This window comes from Anomalospiza imberbis, chromosome 2 (genome assembly GCF_031753505.1).
Source record: "Anomalospiza imberbis isolate Cuckoo-Finch-1a 21T00152 chromosome 2, ASM3175350v1, whole genome shotgun sequence".
Classification (NCBI taxonomy): domain Eukaryota; kingdom Metazoa; phylum Chordata; class Aves; order Passeriformes; family Viduidae; genus Anomalospiza; species Anomalospiza imberbis.
Genome location: NC_089682.1, coordinates 108,581,356 through 108,606,183, shown reverse-complemented (window position 1 = coordinate 108,606,183; position 24,828 = coordinate 108,581,356). Strand labels below are relative to the sequence as shown.

At 38.4% G+C, this 24,828-nt stretch overlaps 1 protein-coding gene across 2 annotated transcripts in view; it reads left to right on the top strand.

The window, feature by feature from the left end:
• Nucleotides 1–24,828, top strand: part of TMTC4 (transmembrane O-mannosyltransferase targeting cadherins 4) — a 51,378-nt gene that overhangs the window by 370 nt on the left and 26,180 nt on the right. Inside the window, exons 2-6 of one of the 2 annotated variants that reach the window (XM_068182544.1) lie at nucleotides 2,069–2,284; nucleotides 6,745–6,860; nucleotides 8,858–9,074; nucleotides 13,020–13,107; nucleotides 23,902–23,999. In XM_068182544.1, the coding sequence (XP_068038645.1) occupies nucleotides 2,123–2,284; nucleotides 6,745–6,860; nucleotides 8,858–9,074; nucleotides 13,020–13,107; nucleotides 23,902–23,999 (681 nt within the window). In that variant the 5' untranslated portion in view covers nucleotides 2,069–2,122. Of the gene's footprint in view, nucleotides 1–2,053; nucleotides 2,285–6,744; nucleotides 6,861–8,857; nucleotides 9,075–13,019; nucleotides 13,108–23,901; nucleotides 24,000–24,828 lie in introns of those variants that run through there. The other variant, XM_068182543.1, reaches the window with a different exon arrangement.

Genomic DNA, 24,828 nt, shown 5'->3' with positions numbered 1-24,828 from the left:
TCCCCGGGACCGCCCGCCGGGTGCCCGGGACGCCCCCAAGTTTGCGGGGCTCCGCGCACGGCCAGCGCCACCCTGGGTGCGAGCCACCCCCGCGGCTCCGGCGCTCTTCGGCGGGGCGCACCGTGCCCGCCCCGCCGCGGGGGTGCCTGCGGCGTGCGGCGGGTGCGCTCCGGGTCGGCTCGGGCTCGCCTTTCCCTGGAGAGGGCGGCGGGGAGGCGCCCTCCCCGTCCCCGGCCGCAGGGCAGCGGCGTGCGCGCCGCTCCGGGGAGGTGGCGGTGCCTCGTGGGTGCCCGCACCGCCCGTGCGGCCACCGCGCCGGCCGGGAAGGGACCCCCATGGACCGGCCTCCTGGACTGCGGCGAAGAGGGCTGTCAGTAGCTGTGCCCCGGCTAAATAGAGCAAGCGTAATGGGAGAAACTTTCAGGGCGAAATAGATTTTGAGTAGATCAGATATTTGAATTGCGTGGTGCGTGTTGATGCTGTATCCGTGCTGTTGGGAGTAACGCCGTGCACTTCCCTCTGTTAACAGCCACGCTTTCTCTCTTTGTTTCCGTCAAACTACGAGCACAGGGGTGAACTACTCCGAGAAAAGGTTTTGCTCTTAAAGCAGCTGCTTTCCTCAGCCAGGGAGCTCCAGCCTCTCAGGTTGCACAGCTCCAGGTTACTGACTTTATGTGAATTTGGGAGCAGCGCCATGTGGTCTCCAAAGCGAGGAGGGGCCCCGCTGGGGCAGGGTGTACTGCCTGTCCCTGTGCCCGTGCGTGTGCAGGAACTGGGAATATGCGGGGACCGGAATGTAGTCCTGCAAAAAGAGAAAGCTACAAAGCAACTGCTGCAGCAGCTCTAATGGTCAGCTCTGTTCCAGAAGCCAGATGCTTGGAGCTGTTTTCCCAGACCGTGCAAAGACATTCAATGCAATGTTTGCAGGGGTGCACTAGAGCTATTTTTCTAGAGTCTCTGTTTTTCTGTATGAAGGTATTAAATGCAATATTTTTCAGGAGTGCAACAGTTGACTTAATAAGCAAATAAATAAGAAGAAACTTAAGATAGGTTACTATATGTGCCTATCATTCTTTGGGCTTACAAAATAAAAAATTCATATTCTGCCTGGCTTTTACTGCAGTTTTCCATTCATAGCTTCCTTCGCTTGCCGTTTATACCAGCACTTGATAATAAGACCACTCGCAGTAGTGTCTGAGCACCTGAGAAGTGGAGGCAGAGTAGTAGTCCAGACAGAAGGCTGGCTCTGGAGCATCCAGAGAGACCCATCCGAGTAAAGGTGGCTCATGGGTGTTAACCTCTAGCCTTAGTTACTTCCACACTGATGTACCACTCAGTGTGCTTGCATTGCAGGGTCGTTTTCATCTGCCTCAACAACTTCATGAGCCCATGCAGCAGTGGAACTTCAGCTGCTCTTGAGGTGTGCTGAGTGATCTCATGAACACTAGTCTCAAGTCTTATCTCAGTTTTATGGGTCTTGCTGTCTCATTGCTTGAATTGTTGAGATTTAGGGCCTAGTCCATTAACTGATACCTCCATGCATCTATCTGTGATGTTTGTATGAATTCTTTGCATGGGAGAACATGTAAGACTAGGTCCTTTAATCTGATTAACTGAAGGGAGTTTAGCTCTTTTGGCAATTGAGAATGTTTGCTTTTCCAACGTGGAAGGAAATTATAATGTTTATCATTTTCTACATGGCTTTATAAATGTTTCACATTCCCTCTGATGCATCTGTTTGTATTGGTTGAAAAGAACAGTAAGAAACAGAAAAACAGTGATTTGTTCTAGGTTTTAGCATTTGTCTGTGCCAAAGTTTTACCTTAGCATCTAAGAATTTCTTGTATTTATCTCTGTGCTCCAACCATGATAAATTCTACCTTTACTTCCTCATTTGAAGTACAAAATTATGTTTAGGTATGTTCCAGTAACTATGAGAGGCTCTGAGGGAAAAAAAAAAAGTAAGGTTATATGAAACTTCATCTCCTCTCCCAAGCCAGCTTTCCTTTAAAATTCTTTTTTAAGTGAATTAGAGGTGTAACCATGCGCTTGTATGTGTTTCTTCCAGATTTTCAACCAACATAATGCTGAAGCTCCCAACTTGGAAGCAGCATTTCACAGAATGGCACAAATGGAACCTAATCTGGACCATGACGTATCATGGTTCCTCCTTCCATCATACTGGGCTAAAATGGTTGTGGCATTAATTTCCTTCCTGTGTTTTGCTAACAGCTATGATGGAGATTTTGTCTTTGATGATTCTGAAGCCATCATCAATAATAAGGTTAGTCTCTCTTCTTTTCCTTGCACCCTTTGGCATAAATGGTCATAGGAAAAGAAATAATGCAACAGTTGATCTAAATAGGCCCAAAAGTTTCAGCCTGGTAAAGAGCTTCCTTTGGATATTACCTTTTTTTTTTAAACTTCATTTTTCCATTTTGTTTTATTGGGTGTTTTTTAAAGTTAAGCCTGATTTAAGGGTACCTGTACATCAAGACTGCCAGTAGGTCTAATTTTATGCTCATTCCTAAGTCAGTGAGAGAGTACAGTAAACCTTTCTGATACCTGTGCATGTTAATAGGAGATTTTGTTCATTATCTTCTCGGGGTCACAGAATGAGACCAGTGAATAAACTTAGTCTGGTTGCAGGTACATAAGGCATCATGTAGGATGCAGGGGGTTTTCAGGTGCAGTTTATACTGTAAAAATGTTACAGGAGCAAGCAAAGCTCCCTTTTCCCTCCTTTCTCCCTTGAAGTTCCTGTGACAACAGTACTTTCCGAGATAGAGGTGGAGTATTCTTGTACTCCATTTTAAAGCTGACCATACATGTAATGAACAGACCTGGAAATGCTTAGAAATTAACATGTGATTCAAACAAACCTCTAACTGAGAGTCTTGACTTTGAGCAGTGGAGTGTCTTCAATTGCTGAGACACTTCACAGGATCACACGTAGCAGTGAGCAAGCCCATGCCAATGGATGGGTATTGGTGTTACAGCTTTTATGCTGTTCAGGAAAGAACTTGTTAAGCATTTAGAAAGAAAAGCACAAGATAAAAATAATCACATTCATCTGTTGGTTCTGTCTTCCTGAAGCCATGGGGTTACAAAGAGGATAATCTGGAGACTCATACTGCTAGAAGAACACAATTTACTTTTTTTTTCTTTTTCCTTGCACAAGATATAGAGGCAACTTATCACAAGGTGTCTTTTAGAATCATGCAGAATTACTGTTTCCTTAGACAAATTTCTATTACACATGTGTAAGTTATCATACCTTCAGTTATAAATGTATGGGGGGAAAATACATCTGTCAACATGGAAATAAATCTCAAAGCTTTCAAGAGAATACTGTAGACAAATTAAGAACCTATAGCATTCTTGATTGGGTTTTTTCAAAGTAGTATTGTATTTTAGATAGCACAGCTCCTGGTAATGTTTCATTCTGCGAAGTTCTATTTGGGACCTGTTTATAATATTTCCATTTCCTGAAAGAATGAACAAAAGACTGATGTTGAAACAAAGCAGGTTGTTTTGGTAATGTGCAATTTCCACACTTATAATCTCTCTCCATTTCTTTCAGTCTTTACTCTAAAAATGTTTCAATTTATCTATGCAATCCAACAATTTGCACCAGGATTCTAGCTGTTGGCAATGCTGAGACATTCAACCAACTGCTTAAATAAATTCATTCATATGTAGTCTTTATGTTTGAAAAACTGGGAGGCTGATTCTATTTCTCACATAAAAAATCCTCTATTATTCCCTCGAAATTAAATGAGGATTTTGTGACAATATCATTTTAACACAGGGGTCATATGGATATATGAAAATTCAAAATCCACAAGAAAAATGCAGAGACAATGAGTTTACCAGTTTAATGGCGAGGGAGATTATCTAGCAATGGCACAGTTTATTAAAGCATAGCATATTTTATTCCTATTTAATAGGAAAGACAACAGTTGAAGTACTTTTATATATTGCTACTGTAGTATTTTCTTGGGTACCACACAGTGCCCTTTCTGTTAATTTGCTAGCTGCCATCATCCCAATCTTTCATTTCTTTTATTGTCTTTTTAGCAAAAGATACACATTTAGTGGACCCCATCCCAATCGTATCATGGAACAATCCATTATTAGATTTTATTGGAGTTAAAGGCTGTTTTCCAGATGCTTTCTTATCATTTTAAGCAGCATTTTAACTGGTACACAGTGGTGGCGTTTGTCTTTATTTATTTACTAGCTTGGCAAGACAAACAGTTGGATTAAGCAGAGCTTCAGACACAGTATGTCATTTCCATAAGCCTTTATATAGAAAAACTGACCTTTCTTCAAATCTTGAACTCTGCTGTCTGTAAGCTGCTGCTAATCAAATATTTAGAGATTATTTGATAGCTACTTTCGGTTTTTAAAGAGAAAATCATATGTAGCTTTTAAACAGCTGTGTCCCTTGAAGAAAACCATTCCTCTTTTAGGGTAAGTTCACTAAGTAGGAAAATTAATATAAGAAACTTCCTCACAGAACTTGGATACAAGGGCAAGATACATGATTGAAGATTTTTAGGTCATATGGAAGTGTAAGCTAATCACTAAGTAATTCTATGCATTCAGCTTTTCCTGCCTTCTTCCGATGGAAGACAAAAGAAGGCTGATTATAGCAGAATGGGAAATCAAGCTTTGTGCATTTCCCATCTCAAGTCATTGAAGACCATCTGTGACATGGAAGACATACTTTTCTTTTTCAGTGCTAACATTTATAAAAGTATGTCTTTCGTAAACCTTATGTACATAAGGAGCAGTGCTGCTGGTTGAAAAAACAGTCTGAGGCCCACACCACCCTCTGGCAACTGTCCCCTGCAGAGTACAAAGACTTCAGTAGATGTTGGTGTACATCCCTGTCCCAGCTTGCCCCAGAAAATCTGGCTGTATCGATTTAGTGAGCTGTTGGTTGGTTGTGTTCCTGCTCTGAGAGCCAAATTATGACCTTTAGGGTTTGTGCATACCAGTAAGGAATTTAGGTGCCTAAGGCTAAAATTGCAGTCCTGGGAGAAGAAATTTCTAGCTATATTTGGCAGTAGAAACATGTACGAGAGCGTGAAGAAATTTTTCACCTTGGTAATTCTTAAGCCCAAGTAGGATGCCCTGTGAGTCTTGGTTTCTTAAGGATTTCCCTGAGAGTGCCTTAATTGACAGCTGCAGTCGAGCTTTTTCAGACTGCAGTTTTAGCCCTGCTCTCTTTTCTGTGTATTGATTAGTATCCTATTAGAGAATACTTCTGTTCATTTGACTAATACTGGCCAAATTTGATCAAATGATAGAAATCTCTTCTTGGATTTTTTTTTTAATTTATATTTTTGGATGGATGAACGTCAGAATATGTCAAGAATATTCTTGTTGAAGAAGCAAGAAAAAATTAGTTATTTTAAATTCAGTTTAGCAGCAGCCAGTCATCAGGGTCCAGCAGTTTGGCTGCAGTTTGGGAGTATGTGCAAGCCAAAAATACTAGCTAAGAGTGAGATGGAAGGTACTGGAGACCACAGAAATGCTCAAGATACTATAGAAGCAAGTGAGGTGCTAGCAGCATTGAAGAGGAACTGGAATTAATAAAACCAAGGGAATTGCAACGTGAGAATCTTGTAAGTAGATGGAGTTGTAGGAATAATAAGACAGGGGCACCAGGGTTTGCAAGACCTTTCATGGGGTTAGCAAGCCTGTTTGTGTACTTGTGTTTGCAGTGTCTTGTTCACCTCCTTTGGTTCATTGGTGTCAAATAATTTCAGGACAGAAGGTGGGGATATAGTAACTTGTTGATTGCAGGAGTAGTACTGCCTAGTACAGTTCTGAGGTTCTGTCTCAAGTGTCTTTAACCTGCATATGCCTTGCTGTAATATAAATTTGGTATTTAATTGCACCAGGGGAGCAGAAGAAGGGCAAGTATTTGTTAGTTTGAACTTCCAGGCTCATTCTCATAGAAAACTGAGGCAGATGTTAGCAAGATCCATATTTTTCCTCCAAGGTGTATGCTTTCCATTTAATAGCTTACATTATTTGGATTTTTCATATCAGCATGCCTTTGAGATAAAAGGGAAGAGCAAGCAAGACTTTTTCTTTGCAGTGTTTTTTTTTATAGGCCCCTATTGCACCCCAAATTAAAATAATTCATTACGTTTTTGTCTTTTAATCTTTTAGAGCAGTATATAGATATGTTGATTCTTGATTTCACGTATTAAATGTTAAAACAACCTCAACTAGGTTGAATAGTCCTGTGCAAAACAAGGCTTCAGAAACGGCTAATTCTTGTTTCCTACCTTTAGTCTCCTTGATTTCATGCTTTTGTTAGTAGTTATGCTACTGCACTGGTAAAAAATGACTGTTTTGCAGCAGTTTGTAGTTGGCCTTCTTTGCAACCTACACCTAAAAATCAAAGGCTTTTTACAAAATTATGCGGGAAGGAGATTTATGTGTTTCATATCTCAGATTATAAACTGATACAAATGCAGCTCTAAATCTCATGTAGTTATGCCTGCTTACACAATGCAGGATCATGACCTGTACAATGACGGGCATTCAAGATGTGACCTTCATTGCAAATTTAGGTACCGTGGGTCAGATGTCAGTAGTGAGCCAACAAAACTCCTGCTATGTCCAGCTTAGTGTGAGCTTGTATTAGTTAGAATTTGTTTGTGGTTTAGCTGCTTTGAACAAAGGAAAAATTTTAAGAATCTGGTAATTTGTTTTCTTTAGGACCTCAGGGCAGAAACCCCACTTGGTGACCTGTGGTATCATGACTTTTGGGGAAGCAAACTCAGCAGCAATACCAGTCATAAGTCATATCGACCGCTAACTGTCTTAACTTTCAGGTGAGACTTGTATTTTTGCTTGAGGTCTGAATATTTTTTAACCTATATTGACTCAATTGAATTTAGGGGGGAGGCAACAAAAAAGGCAAGAACAAAGTAGCTGGAGGGTAGTTGGATGCTTTTCCAGAATACGATTTTTGAGTTCAGTACCTTAATCTCAAATGGTGTTTTAATTTTCCAATGGTTTCTTTCCCGAAATATTCATTATTTTGACATTCTGTATTTCTATCTACTTTTCAGAGATCTTGTCTTAATGGTCTTCTGTACCTGGTACTGGGGCGGTGTGGTTTAGCGTGTCACATCGTCAAAGAACTAGGAAGTGTATGTTCCATTCACTTAGCCATGCTGCCACTTACATTGCTATTGTAGTTTTTGTTCTCTGCTTCCCTGCTGACCTGTCAAATTGTTTATTTTATAAATAGCACCACGGTACTGTGGCCTTCTTCCATCAGCACACTGTATAGTCTTCCCACCTCTTCACTCCAATATTCTAACTCGAGTGTCTGAGAATCTAGTGAAATGTCTGCCTATATATAGCTTGCTGGTTTTGTCAAATAACTAAAGGTTTAAGAGGATTACTTTTGTAGATGCTTAGCTCATGTTTTTTGCACAAAGATTTGAGTAAACAGTAGACCATGTAGAAATCTGGCACAGTAACGCAGAGAATATTTGAGGACTCGGTCTTAATTTCTTTATTTTCCCCTTGTGACTCAATGGTGTCAGTGGGGACTTGGTGCTTGTTCTGCCCATTCCAAGCCATGGACTAAGTAAGTGCAGAAAATGTGTTCCCACCCTTAGTCCTCATATTCAAGCAAAAACTTTGACCCTTTAGGGTAGTGTCAGTGTTTTAAGTACCTTGCACTGTGGGTTTCATTGTCTGTTGGGCTTTCTATACATTTTCATCAAGAAAAACAAGCAACTGAATAAAACATGTCAGAGCCCTAAACCTATTAAAGCTTTCAGTGCATTACACAGAACATGCTTTCCTTTTTTTTTTTTTTTCCCTCATCTCTGTGGTATATTCTATTTCTAATAACATTCTGGTTTGTTTAAAGAGTGAACTGGGATACAGTCATTACTATATCTGAAAATATCTAGATGAGCTTGTGGAGATGGTTGATAAAATGCTATTTTCAAAGAAAGAAATGGGTTTCCCAAATTTCCCTAAGCTCCAGCCTTTATGTGCATCATATTTATAACAGGTTAAGTTTTTAAATAGGTTTCATTTATGCCAGATGCACATTGACCAAAAGAACTGTATAAAATCCCCTATTCTAAGGTTCTGTGTATCTTACTTACTGATAAAGGTATAAGGATAATAGCACAATGTTTCCCCTTTTTCTTCTCAGCCTCCATTTTACTGCAGAGTTCCTGTCTTGAATAGGGATTTGGACTGTATTTTCATTTACACTTCCTTCTGATTTTAATACTTGTATGAAATGTCTCTTTAACCAGTCTCACAAATCAGTTATCAAGATATGCTATTTTCTGGGTGGATACTGATTGTACCCACATTCTAGGACCTCTTTCAGAGGGTATGTCAGTGGAAATCATAGCACCAGTGCATATTAGTTTCCTCACTGTGTGGATTTAATTAACGTAGTTTCATCAAGTTGGCTGCTCTTAGGCCCAGGAGTGTCCCTCAGTGGGCTGGGTTATTTATCCCCAGGATACTCCTGTATTGCAACACTAAAGTTACATTGTTGACCAAAAGCCAGTTCTAAGGAACTATAGGAATGATTAAACAATGGTGCCTAGGTATGTGTTTGGAGAGGATAGATACTGTATCCATGTGATATTCCCTGTGAATGCTTGGCCTAAAGACTGGGATATTGTTTCTGTCTTCTTGTGGTGGCTAAATGGTAACTCCAGATGTACTGAGATGTCCACTTTATTTTTGTGTGCACGTGTCCACTGTGGGGTCGTTTAGTTTTATTATTTGTAATTTTCTAACCATTGTTGTAATTCCTACCCTTAATATTTTTGTTTCTATATAGAATTAATTACCTTTTTGCTGGAGGCTTCTATCCAGTTGGTTTCCATGTCATCAATATAATACTGCACTGTACTATCTCAGTGTTGATGGTTGATGTGTTCTCCATATTACTGGGTGGATTGCAATTCAGCAATAAAGGAAGACGGCTAAACCTGGCTCCAAAGTCCTCTCTTCTTGCTGCTTTGCTCTTTGCTGTGCATCCAGTGCACACCGAGTGTGTAAGTATTGAATATTTATCTCCAGAGATTTTTATTTTAGAAGTTCGTGACCATCTTGACTAATTAATTCTGGCATAGCCTTATATTCTACAGATTGCTTTTATATATTCTTAACGCTTCTCTTGGCACATGTCTTAATAGAGCTATCAAATATTATGGTTTGTACATCCAAGGCCTGTAATTCCACCGAGCTAGACCTTATTAAGGAACACAAATCATTCAAGTACAGTAACTAAAGGAGGATAGCACTATGCTACAGTTTCCCTACCTCCTGGATTTCCCCAATTACTTTTCATTTCCATTTGCATTGGTAAAAAAAGCAATGAGTTTTAAAATCGGAGATGGGGCACTCTATGAACTTTGTATGTGACTAGTAGAATATTGCATTCAGTTTTGCATCCATGCTGCAAGGACAACACTGGAAAAATTGCAGTGTACTCAGAAGAGTAATGAAAGTCATTAAAGGGCTGGAAATCATCCTGTTTTGTGAGAGATCAAACTGGGTTTATATCTTTAATATGAAGGAGAAGATTAAAGAGGTTTTTTTTTAAATCACAGTCTGTAATTATGTACATGGGGAACACAAATTTGACAGTAATGGGCCCTTTAATAGTGCAGGCAAAAGCAAAGATGTATAGAAGCATCACACATATATAGCAATCAGTTAAAATATCTGACCAACACACAAAGTCCTTGTGTGGGAATTCTGTGAAGAGAAGATAGTGTTCTTAAAAAGCTCTTTTATGCTCATAGTTAAGAAAACCTTTTGGCCTTATGCTAGCGGGCTTGCTGAATGTCGTCACTGATCTCTTGACCTTGTGATAATGAATAAACCAAATATAAAATTATCACAATAAGGGAAATTTTTGGGGATTTTGTTAGAATTTGGAAGGTCTGAGCTACAGAAGAAGTACTAGCTGTAATTTTGATTTTGTCCTAGCAATCCTTTAGTGCACCTTCTATATATGTGGCACTGATTTTTTATTTATTCACAATATGCCATGGTTTTGGCTTCTTGCATTTGCTCTGCACGTGATTGGTGGGGGAAAAGTTATTGAAAACTGTGCTTTCAGCTGACTGGAGACCTTGCATGTATTGAAGACCTAGAGATGGTGCAAAGTTATGCATTAGTAATTTGCCCCCTTTTCTGGCAGTGTGGCTAAAACATCTTGACAATCATTCTCTGGTGTTCACTCGCCTGCACAATAACTTCTTTGTGAGAGTGCACTGTGTCAGAAGGGCCCCTCATATTTGTTCTCCAAAACCAGTTTTAGATGTCAGAGTAAAGTAAAGCAAGTCTTCAGTGCTTTTGATGTTTTGATATGTAAAGAGAAGTCTCACTTGAGTCTTAACTTTGTAGTAGACCTACTATTGACCCCTTTATCAATATCCATAAATTTATTCTGCATTCCATTTGACTCTAAAAATCTATTTAAACCAGTATGAGAATATTAATAACCCCTTTGTCATGTCAAATAAATTACAAGTGATGTGGTCTGCTTGCATATTTGAAGACTTGCAAATGTTTCAGGCAAACAGTGGAAGAAGAGGGGGGGAAAAAGTAGCATGCTTATATATCAGGCCTCTTCTAAAATTCAGGAATGAACAAAAGCCTCTAATCATTTACATGGTGAATGATAAATCTTGCTGCAGTGAAGAAGTCATTTATACTGCTACAGTTCTAGGATGAGTGTGTGTCTGGCAGCATCTCTTAAAAAGCATTCCTTATGATTTTAAACCTGTGAGTTTTAAGTATCCAACATGCTGGTTTGAAATGAGATGACATATTTTGACATAAAATTGTGAAGAATCCGTCTGTTTGCTGCTTTGGGTTTTTGGTTTATACAGCAAAACAAACTGTCATGTAAAACAGATTTTGAAAGGTGTAATGCTTTCAGTACCTGTGTGAGGAAAACACTATAATTTTTCTACCTACAAGTAAATACTCTTGTGCTGTAGTTCTCTGCTCTAGAAAAGGCCTATTCTTTGTAAAACTTCAGTGATGAAATGCTAAATGAATCATGGACATAAGAATACATCTGATACTAATTTAAAATTGGTTTGTTTTTTTTCCATTGTTTGCCTTCTTTCCAGAATCTGTATGCTTTATCTTGCATTTTAGGTTACATTTTGCTGTTGGAGTCATCTGAAGCTATGTGTGTTATTAGCCCCTTAATCTCTTTGCTGTAACAAGTGGACATTTATTTTCGAAATTGTGTCTGCTCACCTTAACTTTTATATCATTAGGAAGAGTGGCTCCTGAAGCAGAATGACACTTCATTATTTTCACCTTTCAAAGCACTCCACAGCTATTGAGTTAATTCTCATAATTCCTTTGTATGATGGAAGAAGCAGCAGCAAAGAAGTTAAGTGCACAGCTGTAGATAAATCAAGAAGTTCTTCTGAACTGAATTTAGGAGTCCAACAGTTTCTTCTTTCGCAGTGTTCAAGTAAAGCTGAGGGTAAAAGTGGGAGAGAGAGTCTCTGCAGTGGAATCAGTCATATTCTCATACCTCTACACTTCTCTTTCTCTGATGTTATTTGGAAATAGTTGTTCCATCATATTTCCCTGACACAAAAAATGCCCATTTCCTTTTTGCTTTCCTCTTTCTGTTCCACACACAAAATGGGACAACTGGTATACTATACAGGAACTGAAGTTGCTGCTTTTGTCCCTTAAATATGATCACAAAAAAACATTTAAAAAGAAAACCTGTAGCTGTTCTGCCCTGCTTCTGTACATCTCCTGAAAACATGGAACTCAGCATTCCAGGAAGCAGAGCTAGACTGAAAAATAAGGGGTATTTCCATGATTCTTGCTTTGGGTGTACGTTCTAGTGAGGTTCCAACAGCAGGGCTTATACAGTCCCCTACCAGCTCCATGTCACGATTTTCACAAAAAATTAGTGGTGTTATCCTGACACTTGTGTAATTGAGAAATGAAGATCCAAAAGCACGTTATTGTAAATACAGTTTAGGGGCTTGAACCAAAGCTTACAGATAGCCCTGAGATTGCACTTGATTTAAATAGGCTGGCACAGATCTCGAGCACAGAGGTCCCAGGATGTCCTTCTCATTTGCTTTTGTGTTAGTACAACTTCTGTTTCAAGATGCAGTTGGAGATAGCTCTAATGCAGTCCGTTAATGAAACACAAAAGACTGACAGAGGGGGAGTCTTTTTTTTTTTTTTTTTCCCCTGAATCTGCAAGCTGGAAGGTATTTGTCCATCTAAGTGTTCAGATTACAATTTGAAAGCTGGCTTTTCTTCTGAAAGTGAACAGTTTTGATTTGTGTTGCAGCAGAGCTGCCAATTTAATTGTGGTTCAGGATGTTTGGCTTCCAAGCCATGTAATGGCTTCAAATTGAAAGAGAGTAGATTTAGATTAGATATTAGGAGGAAATTCTTCAATGTGAGGGTGGTGAGGCACTGGCACAGGTTGCCCAGAAAAGCTGTAGATGCTCCATCCCTGGAAGTGTTCATGGCCAGGTTGGATGGAGCTCAGAGAAACCTGGTCTAGTGAAAGGCAGGGGGGTGGGAAGGAGATGGTATTTAAAGTTGCTTCCAACCCAGACTGGTTTATATTTTGATGTTTTCTAAGTGTTCTGCTGAAATGCAGTTGGATCCAAAAAACAGATGGAATTGTGTAGATTCTAAATTGTATGCAGTGAAGTCCTCTTTCATTTCTTAAAAAAAATTTCCATAATCTAAAATTTTCATAAACCAAATCCAAACCATTTATGTAGTTGATACTAAGCAATACCAATAAAAAATAGGATGCATCTAAAAAAACTGGATATAACTATTCCACTACACCCACTTAAAGAAAAAAAGTGATACAATTATATTCTATTATATATTTCACTTTGTATGCGTTCCTTTACTTCAGGTTTTATAAGAATAAAAATCTGATCATTTGAAACTACTTTTTTTTTTTTTTTTTAAAGGTTGCTGGGATTGTTGGTAGAGCAGACCTACTGTGTGCCCTGTTCTTCTTGTTGTCATTCCTTGGCTACTGTAAAGCATTTAAAGAAAGTAAGCATTCTGTTTTCCCCTTTAATTTTCTATTGTGTATATTTTCATCATTTGTACATTTCAGTGAAGTATAGCAAAATTTAAAATGTCAGATTGGTTTGTTTACCCTCACAAAATATATTTTTTATAAAACTTGCTTTAGCAGCTATTTATTGTTAGAAATTCTGAAAAAGTTGCGTTCCGTAATTATTATTAAACGCTGAATTTGATTTAAGCCAAGTCCACTTTATGATAGGCTTATTTGCTAAATGTTTTATTGTTTAGAAGTATAATGAAGTATTTTAGTAAGTATTTTAGAAATAAATCAAACCTACAAATGGATAATCTTAAATATTTTACTACTCTTCATGCCTTTATTTTGGGATGTCTCTAATGGGAGTCAGCTTTTTGGAACATTATTTCTATTTTTAATGAATTGCAAAAAATTATTCCTATGACTAAGCCTTCTGGATTCCTGCAATATGCAACTGCTGGCATAAAATGCTGAATATAGTGTTACTCATAGTTTTTGTAAGACAGCTGTGTTTAACATGAACCATTCCTTGGCAGATGTTTTTTCAAGTGAGCTTTCAGATCTCTGGTACTGTTTGATCTGAATGCAGGTTGGCAGTTCAAATACAGTTGTGGAGAAACTATCTTGGGGGGTCTTTGAAATAGACACACAAGAAAGCACGAGGTCATGACTGTGGAAAGCTTTGCAGGACGTGCAGTCTGGTATCTGAATGTGCTCTACCCCACGAAAGGCGGCACTCATTTGGTGAAGCCACAAGGAGCTGTGTTGTGAGGAGCTTGTCTGTTGCTCCATAGGCACGGCCTGGAATGATGAACCAGAGCTGGCAGGCTATTTCAGAGCTACCTTAGCTGACTTTGTGATCTGGCTTAACAGCATAGTTATGGCATCACAGAGATCTCCGTGTGGACTGAGGGGTGTGAGTTAGTCCGCAGTGAGCTGTCTGATGCTGTGAGCAGCTCCTGCTGGTTCAGTTTAGGTTCTTTGGAACTATTGTACACGTTTGTATTGCTGATATAATAAGTTTATCTTGGCATTTCAAATGTTACTTAGGATGATTCCTGTTTACTTTATATTTTTATTCCCTTTGAGTAGGTTTAATTTCTTTCAGCTGAGCTAATGATTTCTTGATGAAAATTTGCCTTGGGTTCTTGCTTATTTGTTTATTCTTTTCTCACCTATATTATTGGATATGATTGTGCTTATGATGCTTCTTTTATTAGTGGTAGAGTAAGATAGTCCAATTAAAATATTGCCTTACCTGTTTTCCAATGTCTCTGGTAGACAGATAGGCTTATATGGCAGGGGTAATGCCACTGCCTGTGGCAAATGCGCTTTGCTTGAAGAACTCAAGAGCCAAATTCTTAGGATGACCACTGGAGATGATTATATAGGACCCTCTAATTATTTTGCTATAGAGGACATCTTGGGAATGACTATGGATACAAATGCTGGTTAAGGTTATGCTCTTCAACTTGTGAAGGCCAGCTTAATAGCTTTTAGAAATCAGTGTCAATGTAATAATATTCTTGGACTGAAATTTGTGTCATTGATACAGAAGAAGGAAAATGTTGCAAAGGCAAGATACTAAGCAGCCCTTACTGATTTTTATTGGGCATTGCATGATAATAGGGGAGCAGATGTCTTTTAAGCAATTTTGCCAAGGAAAATTACAGTCTGCCAGCATTGTCTTTCAGGTCAGTTTTCAATGTTTACTGTCACCTTCACTGTCTGCTTTTCCCTCAGCACTTCTTGAAGCAGTTTAGACTTTCTCTGTACACAAGAATTTGTATCCAAGTTACATACTTGAGTCTTTCACCTTGATTGCTGCAATGGCACACTACTGACTCATTAGCCAGGAGCTTATCACTCAGGCACTCCAGACCTTTTTCTGCAGAGCTGCTGCCCAGGCCTTAATTGTTGCGTGGTGTTGTGTTTGATTTTCATGAGGCCCATTCCTCCAGAGCGTCATAGTCCCTCCAAACAACACTCCTGTCCACCATTGTATCCACCTCTTCTCCAACTGAACCCCACCTAAGCAGTTTCACTTGCGGCCCTTTCTGTTTTTCCTTTTGTGGAGGGGAGGTTTGTCCAACCTGCAGCTTGAACATGTTTGAACATGAGTGCTTGTGCAGGAAAGGGGTGTGTCTGTCTTGGAAAGGGCAGCCACAAAGAGAAGGGAGGCTCTCTTTTCACAAGGAGCTACATGACGAAGACAAGGGGCAATGAGTGCAGTTGCACTGGGAAAGGTTTCACCCTGATGTAAGGAAGAATCTTTTTGCAGCAAGTAAAATCAATGACTGTAACAATCTCCCCATGGCAGAGTCCCCATGACTGGAGGTTTTCAAGATGCATTTGGACAGGGTTTTAGGTGATCTTGTCTAGCCTCCCTTTCCTGCAAAGATTGGACCTGGTGATCTCTGGAGGCCCGTTCCAAACTGAGCTGTTCTGTGATTCTTTGTATGAAAGGTTTTAGGAAAAGGTAACCAAATATGGGGAAGTGGCTGTGGTAGAATATGACTCTTCAGTGGGTTTGCAAAGTAAATAAAAAATTTTACCCTTGGTATGAATTTCCTTCTTTAGTGAACAGTTCTTCTAGGTACTCTCAAATGGTAGGTCAAGTAACGAGTAGAGAACTTTTATCTGACTTTAGCTGAGCTTGATTCTGCATAGATTGAGGGAGTCAATCCCAAATGTAACTAGTCTCACTGTGAATATAAGAAGATGCATTTAAAAAATAGGCACAAAATAATTTAAAAAGCAGACTTAGACAATGTCTTCTAAGCAGCAAAGAAAAAGTCCTTTTACTTCTCTTAGAATATTGTCCTTCTGATGTCAAATCCTCAAGATCCAGAATGTCTGTGATACTGCCAATGCATGTTGCTAGTTCTAGAGCAAGTAAGGGCTGTTATTACATCATTTTCTAGGTCAGGCCAAGAAGGTAATTTATTTTTGTGAAATAATCTTTGTGAGAAAGAGAGGGAGAAAATAACCAAAAACCCCTCTGTATCAAGTTTATGTTCCTAATCAAATAGAGATGCTTTATGGTGATCCTACACAAAAGTGGATTGTACCAGTTTGTTCTAACATCCTTTTTCCTTTTGTCCTGCTGGGCTTTTTGTATATTAAAGGCAAGCATGGCCCTAAACTGTAGGTCAACTATGTGTGTCTTTGTTCCTGGATTTGGCTGTCACATTTATATAGAGCTTAGCTCACCAATTATTTACAAAGAGTGGGAGAAGAATTATCAAAGGTTGATTTTCTTTTTTCTTGTTTAATTGTTATGAATAGACACATTGTAGTGTGACTCTTTTGGGGCACTTAAAAGAGGGTACAACTCTTAAGACCATCGAGATTTGTGGACTGAATTTGTAATGTCTTTTGCATATAGTTACCAAAACATATTTGTTGCCAGTTTGCTTTTATTTAATGAACTTTAAGTGAGCATCTTAGCAAAACAAATATTGAAAGCCTGATGTGATGCTGCTGATATGGTTGGGTCAGTAATATATATTGTTTGGCTACCAGCAGCATCCCAGTGCTATTAGCAGACAGATTATCTAAGTTTTTAATAAAGAACCTGACTGTTCTTGCAGCAAGGCAATGTAAAATTTATGTATGACTGAATTTAAAAAATCTGTATGTGTTTCAATAGTTTAGACACAGTTAATGAATTGTCATTCTTTAAAGAAAAGGGGTCAAAAATTGTATGTGGGAGACTGGTTAGTGCTTATTTTCACTTGAGAAAATTAATATAAAGATTTTTTTTTTTTTGTGTGTGGGAGTAGGAACTCATGAAATGTCTGAGGTGGATTTGGAAGTACTATGGGGAAAGTATATGTAATAGTGAAAACAGTCAGGAGATCAGGAAAATATCAGTGTTAGGCTGGAAAACTTCCAAAGGAAAATAATGGTTTTTGTAAAGCTCAAGATATACTGCAGCTTGTTTACTTGATTTATTTGTGGTTTCAGTGGATTTTTGGGTAGACAGTTTCTTTTAGCCAGAATCTGAAGCTTTTTTTAAAGTATAGGCATTTAATTATGTGGGCTATAATTATGTCTTACTGAAGTTCTACAATTCTGTTACTTTTTCCCAGTATACCATTTTTGAAGTTAGCATCTTTGAAAGGATAACATTTATAATTGCAAGGAACTAATCTGTTGTTCTCATTCTGTCCTGCTGTTTTAAACACAGCTGTGGGGATAAATCCACTGCATAGGCTTTGGAGACAGCAAGAGCTGACAACTGTTTAGGTATGTTCTGAAGGGAATTGTGGGTTATTAACTTTGTTGAATTTTAATGCAGCTTCTCTGGGAATTCATAAGGCAATTTAAAACTGCTGTAGTGTTCATTTTTTGCCTTCCTTTGTCTTCAGTTTTGACAGTGATCCAGTTGCATGTATTTGCCATCTGCATTGGCAATCTCTGAGTAAGGTACAATGAGGAGTTCATGACTTGGTCCATGTGAATAATATTGTTGTACATATTAAATACAGAATTAGCTCTTTGCTCATATGCTATGACATCTAAAAATTACTTTGTTCTGATTGTGTGTTTCTGTTTTGTTTTCTTCTGTGTAGATGTCAATCAATCATCTACTAGTTCATTGCTAATTTAATAAAGCATGCAAAGTAGCGATGAGTTTTGTGAATATTGGAGGTTTATATTAAGGAAGTTTTCCTACAGATTGGAAACATTTAAGTCTCCTGTGTGAAAGAGATCATTGCTAACATATGGGGAATTTGTTGGCTATTGTGCAATTGGTCAAGAGATATTTACTATTGTTAAACATATGAGCCCTGATTTTTCAACTGTGTGCCCTACCATTCATATTTGAACACATTTGGAGGGAATAGGTGTAAGTGAAAAACCTAACCATTGTATGATTTTAGTTGGCTGAGGAAACACTATGACCTTTTTTCTGGTAGAATTCATGCTAACTCTCGCTTCTCCAAGATGTTGTAATTCAGGGGATAGGTGCTTCCTTCAGTGTGGCCTCTAGGAAATGAGTTTGAGATGGCTGGATATGTTTAGGAATGGACTTCCTACTGTAATATCATTATTAAGTGAAACACTGAGCTGAACTGCAGTAGTATGTACATTTGGAAACACACAAGGAGGTCTTGGGCTTAATTTAATTCTAACAGTGGATTCTTATGTGATCTTTTAAGAATAGATAATTCATCCCCCTTTGCTTAGCAATTCATGAGCAGGGAACTCTTAGAGCTTGATTAGAAGAATATCTATAGCAGTTTAGTTGGAAGACACCATCCCCACAGACAAGGCACATTAATGGAATATATGAGTGTTTGTGATCTATTTCATTTAAAAATTAAAACTTCCTGCAGGAGCTCAACATAACTTACTTTGCTTCAACCTTCAGAGTAGGTGCTTTCACAGAATCAGTTGCTGTGTTTCACCTGAAGATGGTGACTATAAGCTGCTTCAAGCTGTCACCTGGCTGACTCTTAAGTTGCTCAGCTGGGCTGGAAGAAGGAAATGCTGAAGGCCTAAGTGTCTGAATTGATAGTAATTGCTTTGGATATTGTTAGTTTGGCTTTACAATAAAAATAAGCTTGGTGGTTTAAATGTGGCATTTTCTTCATACACTTCACTTCTAAGGAGTTTGTTTTCATTGACCTGTGATTTAGGACACCAGAAAATAAGATCTCTTCAAATAGGATTAGTATTTTAGTGCACTGTCAGTGTGATGCTCATAAATTTAGTATCAGTCAGTTCTACACTATACAACATTTTGTGTATGCATCCTTGCCCTAGAAATGCGTATACTCAAGTCTACCGGTCTAAATGGAGGAGCTCTCATGGCTTGTTTGTGGTTTACATAGATAGTTTATTGAATCCCCTCAACTTTCAGACTTCACGTACTCCTAAAGAGGGACCATCTGAACAACGCTTTTTGGGTTTGTGTAGAAACACTATATTTTTCCAGCTTAAAAGAAAAATAAGCAAGTACTCTATTTCTTTGGCATGCTTACAATTATGTCCATCTGTTAGAGTGGCAAAATGCCCACTCACAATATGGCATACCAGTTTCAACCAGGCACAGGTGCCAATGAGAGATCGGTTTCGTTTTCTGACACAAGATTTTTCTGGTGGGAAGCAGCGCCATATTAGGGGAATATGCTTTGTTAGACTGATTACTTCTGTTGGCATGTGTATATCTCATAATAAGCACTTATGCAGTGCTTTACATTTTCAACTCGCTGTTTAAAAAAAAAAGATAAAATTGAAGGCATTGCTGAATGATGGTCTTTTGTATCTATTTTGCCAGCCGAGTTTACTGAGATTTCTGCAGTTGAGACATGGGATGGTGGGGATGAAGGGGTGTTGTGCATCTTGACCCAGGAAAAGCATGAAATGAAATGTTTCTTAATTGAAATTCTTTCTCTTTGAAGTGTAGTCACTGATGAATTTTGATATTCTTACAATTCTCTGTGTAACTGTTAATTTTTTGAGCCTACAAAAGAAAACAAAGGAACAGAGATTGTGCTTTTCAGGAGATCTTGTTTACAGAATCACAGAGTGTTTGAAGTTGGAAGGGTCTTGAGGTCACCTGACCTGACCTGCCCACACAGGGTCACCTAGAGCCAATTGTCCAGGAGGCTTTACTGCAGGATTGTGCAGTTCCCCTCATTAAACCATATGAGGTTCCTGCCAGACTGTTTCTCCAGCCTGACAAGGTCCTTCTGTATGGCAGCACAACCCTTTGGTGTATTGACCACTCCTCCCAGCTTGGTGTCCTCAGCAAATGTGCTGAGGGTGCCGTCTGCCCCATCATCCAAGTTATTAATGAAGATGCTGAGTCAGACTGGACCCAGTATTGACCCCTGAGTACACTGACCTTCGATTACACTTTGTGCCACTGACCACCATCCTCTGGACAAGCCAAAAACAAGCCAAGTTTTCAGTCCACCTCACTGCCTGCACATCCAACCTGTTCAGCAACAGCTTCTCTGTGAGGATCTTATGGGAGACTGTGTCAAAGGCCTTACTGAAGTCCAGGTCTGTGATGCTCAGTTTTTAGGACCTTCATTATTTCTTTTTTGCTGTGTGTTTTTTTATTGTCTTTGCAAGTCCATGCGTAAGCTTGACTTTGCTGGGCAAGCTGAGATATTTCTTGCATCTGAGACTTGGGATGTTCACAAGAAGACAAACTTATTTATGCACAACTTTAAGCTTGTGCCTATTGAATGTCTTCAGTTTTCTTTTATTTGGCTGGACCATTTCTCCAGGCCAGATTGGATGGTGCTCTGAGCAACCTTGGTATAGTGGAAGGTGTCCCTGCCCATGGCAGGGGGTTTGGAATCAGATGACCCATAAGGTCCCTTCCAAACCAAGCTATTATATGATTCTGTGTTTTTTCCAGTTTGTCAATGGAATTCTGACTTCTCCTTTGTATGATTCCTGGCCATTGCAGCCTGGCAGCACTTCTGGTCTTAATAAGCATATTTCTTATTCCAGCATCCAAATGGAGTAAGGACAATGGAAGTATGCAATACAGAGTGTTATCTTTACTTTTTTTTCACAGCAAGCTAGTATCTTACTGTAATTTTCCAGCTGTTATTTGTACCCATTCTATAACAACTTCATGCCTCCCATATTTTTTTTTGTGGCATATTTCACACTGCTTCCAGTGTCATTCTCATGCCTTTGCAAAGTCAAGATATAGGATGTTTACAGATTTCCTTTTATCAGGAAGACTTTTTTTTTCTGTCCAAGTCAAAAGTTATACTTAGTTCTATGTAAATGACTCAAATATTTGGTGAATAGTTAATAATATTCTTTTATGTTTTAGAGTGTCACCTAAAAAAATTTTTCTAGGTGTAGCAATTTTTCTGTAATTTTGACTAGTGAGCTTAGCTTTTTATCTGTAGTCTGTCCTTTTGTATTTTTGTTCCTTTTCAAAAGTAGATCTGTAGGCATTGTTTTATTTTATTTGAGATTCCTGGATTCTCGTGTTTTTTTCGTGATTTCTGAGAGGTAACAGTTGAGATTACTCTGGGTTGTACAGGACCAATTGAGTGAGTGTAACCAATTGTAATTTAAAACAATTGTAATTTAATTTATCTTCTCTATTAATTCTGTCTTGTAGTTCACTATTTTTGCTTTTGTTCTTCCTCCCTTTCTGCTGTTGCTGTACTTGTCATCTGATTGCAAGTGATCTTTTTGGGAAAAAAATGAAGGAAAAAGTCACAGAACACTTCTGTTTTCTTGGCATTGTCCATTTTATTTCTCAATGAATATTGGAGTAACTCCTTCCTCACTACTCTTCTTACTAATCTGTGGAATTGTGGGGATTTGTTCTTTACATACATTAGCTTTTCTCATTTTGCAATGTGACTTTTCTGTGTTAGATTTTCTGTATGAATGTGCTGCTTTTACATTTGTCCTTGATGATTTGACCTAGTTCCCTTTTTACTATTACTCTTATATTCCAAATCATCAAAGCATTTCTGAATTGCCAGCTGGTCTCTTACTATATATACTTCCTACTGTCTTCTGTGTTCAGATAATTTGTATTTGTGTGCTGAATACTGCTTCTCTGAGAAGTGCTTAGTTGTCCTGACTCCTTTCCACTAGAATTTGATTCTGACAAGAAGAAACCTCTCAGTGGAAGAAAGTCTTCCATAAACTTCCATAAACACGGTAAAAGTCCATTGGCTGTCTTCACTATTTTTCTTTTTACATTTACTAAGGATGATTTACTGTAATTTGGTGAACACAGTCAATTACTTTTCCTTCTATCCTTGCATTCTCTGTGTTAGTTGATTTCTACATTAAAAAAAAAAAAAAGAAACCACCAAAACAAACAAACAAACAAAACCCCACCAAAACTAGTTTTCAAGAACTGGCTGAACAGTCTGTTGTACTGCAAAGTCTGATAAGCTCCTTGAAGGGATGTATTTAGACAGAATTCTTTCTGTCTTAGCAGTACTCATAGAAGGAACATTGAAGCTCATTCCTCCATGAGTTACAACCCTCAGCTGTTCTTCTGTATAATTGATGTGGGCTGGAGTTTCCCGTTGCATTTTAATTTTCCTATGTCCAATGTCTCTTTAGTCATTATGTATTTTGTATTTTCTTTCCTTTTTTTTTTTTTTTGCATTATTCAGATGTGTATAACTTCTTTCCTAAAAGAAGACTTTCTTTTATCTTTATAACATTTGCACTTGTAATGTTAAGTTTTACCTCACCTCTGGAGACATAATTTGGAGTGGAGGGAGAAGGACAAATGCCCTCTATGTATTGCAACAATTAATCTCAAACATCTTAGTTAACATTCACTCTGCTGAAGCTTTAGAAGTCTTAGGTAATGTTTTTTTTAGGTTAGAAGTAACCTCAAAACCTGTTCTTTGACATATTTGTATTAAAAGTTTGGAGCTCTCTGCTACAAAAGAAGTAGCCTGGTTCAAAATGAAAGAGGAGGCCAATGTCAGTAGATCCTTTTCACACTAATGGTTATGATTTGTATCTGACCCCAACAACATTTGAGGTAGTGTACTGGTTTCCCTGTATCATCAGTGCAGAGTTACAGCTCTGAAGGGTGTTCAGCTGCATTTAACTAGGTAACTTAATCCCTAAAGGTGTCCTCTTCTCATGGACAGTTATAAAGGAAGCCTAGTGTACTAGCCTAAGTGTAGGTGTCTACTTCTGTTGAAATATCTTAATCTTGCCTTTACCCTTTCCACAGACCATTATTTTAGCTCTCTATAAGCTCTGAGGGTCAAACCTGCATTAGCAGTAGAGAAGAATTGCTCTAGAGATCAAGGAAAGTAGGAAAGGGATTCAGTCAATGAATGCAGAGTTCAACTTTGTTTTTTCACATGCCAAGTCAAAGATTGATTCTTGTGATGCCTATCGAGCCCCTGTTACTTGAACCAAGAAGCTGCCTCTGAATGAGCAGAGTGCTTTCCTCTGTTGCTTGCACCTATGGAGTAGAGGTTGTGACAGATATGTTTTTTATGTGAAGTACCTGTGTATTCTGTGTGTGATGATACTACCTTGGCTGAAGTAGGGTTGATTGTTATATTCATCTCTGATATGCCTGCTTGTAGTACCCGAAATCAGCTACATGGTACAGTCTTTAAAAACCTTTTCTTTGAGTAGAAGCCATAGTGGCTCTTGACCTCTTAACCCCAGAGCTCCTCACCCTGCTGTAAAACTGCTTCCTGAGTGCAAGGACTAACTGTTTCTGCTCAGCTGCTGACATTTTTGAGCTCCATGGCATTCTATTGCAGTGATAATAAAATGACATGAGGCACTTGCTAAATGCAGCAGCTCTGGAGGAGCAGCTCATTGTGCCTTTGTAGACTAGGCTACAGTTAAAACAGTTTGTGTATGTGACACTTCATGAGTAACTATTATAGAGAATTTCTTGTTCTTATGGTAGCTTGGAAGAGAGCGGCCAGTAATGACACAGCTCTAGCTAAGGATGATAAATGTCTCTAAATATTGGGAATTAACCTTTGCAAATGACAAATTGTGAAAATTATGTGAAGCTTCTGCCATTCTAATTAATCTGGCTAAAACATTGAGCAAATAGGGACATTTCTAATGTCTCCAAGAACAGAAAATGACTGCAATAAAGGGACAAATGCCAGCATATTGCAGGAGGTGCCCTATGCTTTTTAAGTCTCTGTGACCAGATCTTGATGGGTAGAAAAGACTGCGATACTAAATGGTGTTTATTTTTTTAATTCTTATTTTAATTTACCTTTAAATATATAAAATGCCTAAAGATATGGCATTCTATATTTTAACAGATAAGGAAGGACATACATTTTCCGTATTCTGGGTGCTGGTGAGTGTTGTCCTAGGTGCAATAGCCATGCTGTGCAAAGAACAAGGAATTACAATACTGGTAAGAATTCTCTTATTAACTGAATTTTCACCTCAACATCTGTCAGGTATAGTTGTAAAGTCTACAGAAATTAATCTTCTCTACGGCTAATGACATGCACACCTTTTTATTCTGTTCAGAAAACTAATTAATGTTGACAAAAAGCAGTATTCTTGTAGATCTGTCTTAACTGTATCTTTGCCAATCTGTTAAGAGTTTTTCCCTTTAACTTTTGTAAGCAGGTTGCATATATTTTTGCAAGGTAGTTAGTTTCACTTTTGTTGCCCTTGTTTTTGAATTAAATTCTTGAGATAGCAGGACTACAAACTTGTCATGAAGAGAAGTTCAAGGCTCATGAACAAATATATAACTGGAGGCGAGCATTTTTAAAAGCTCCATTCCCTTACTTTTGTGAACAGTGTAATTATAGTTAGGGCCATTGTTTATGGCCCTAATTATAATTATAGTATGGCCTAATTAGCACTTCTAGTACTGCATCTCTTCCTTTTGTCCCTTATTTAAGGACCTGTCTGTGGAAACAGATGTAGTTATTGTTCGTGTTTGTTGTGGTCTGGCTTTTTATAACTTCAGTGAAGACAATGCTGTTTTGGGTGACCAAACTGGACACCTGAAATGCTGTATCTGTGATTTTTACCTTTTATATAGCCATATATCTTTATTAATCCAGTTTATAGCTTTAGCTGACATAGATGAGCAACAGAATAAAATGCTTTGCAGCAACGACCTTCTTGTCCTTTCTAGAAGAAAAGGGAAAAGAAATTACAGAAAACTTCTTGATTTAAGCCTTTTTTTTATAGATGTTTGTAGAATTGATGTTTTTCAAAGATGT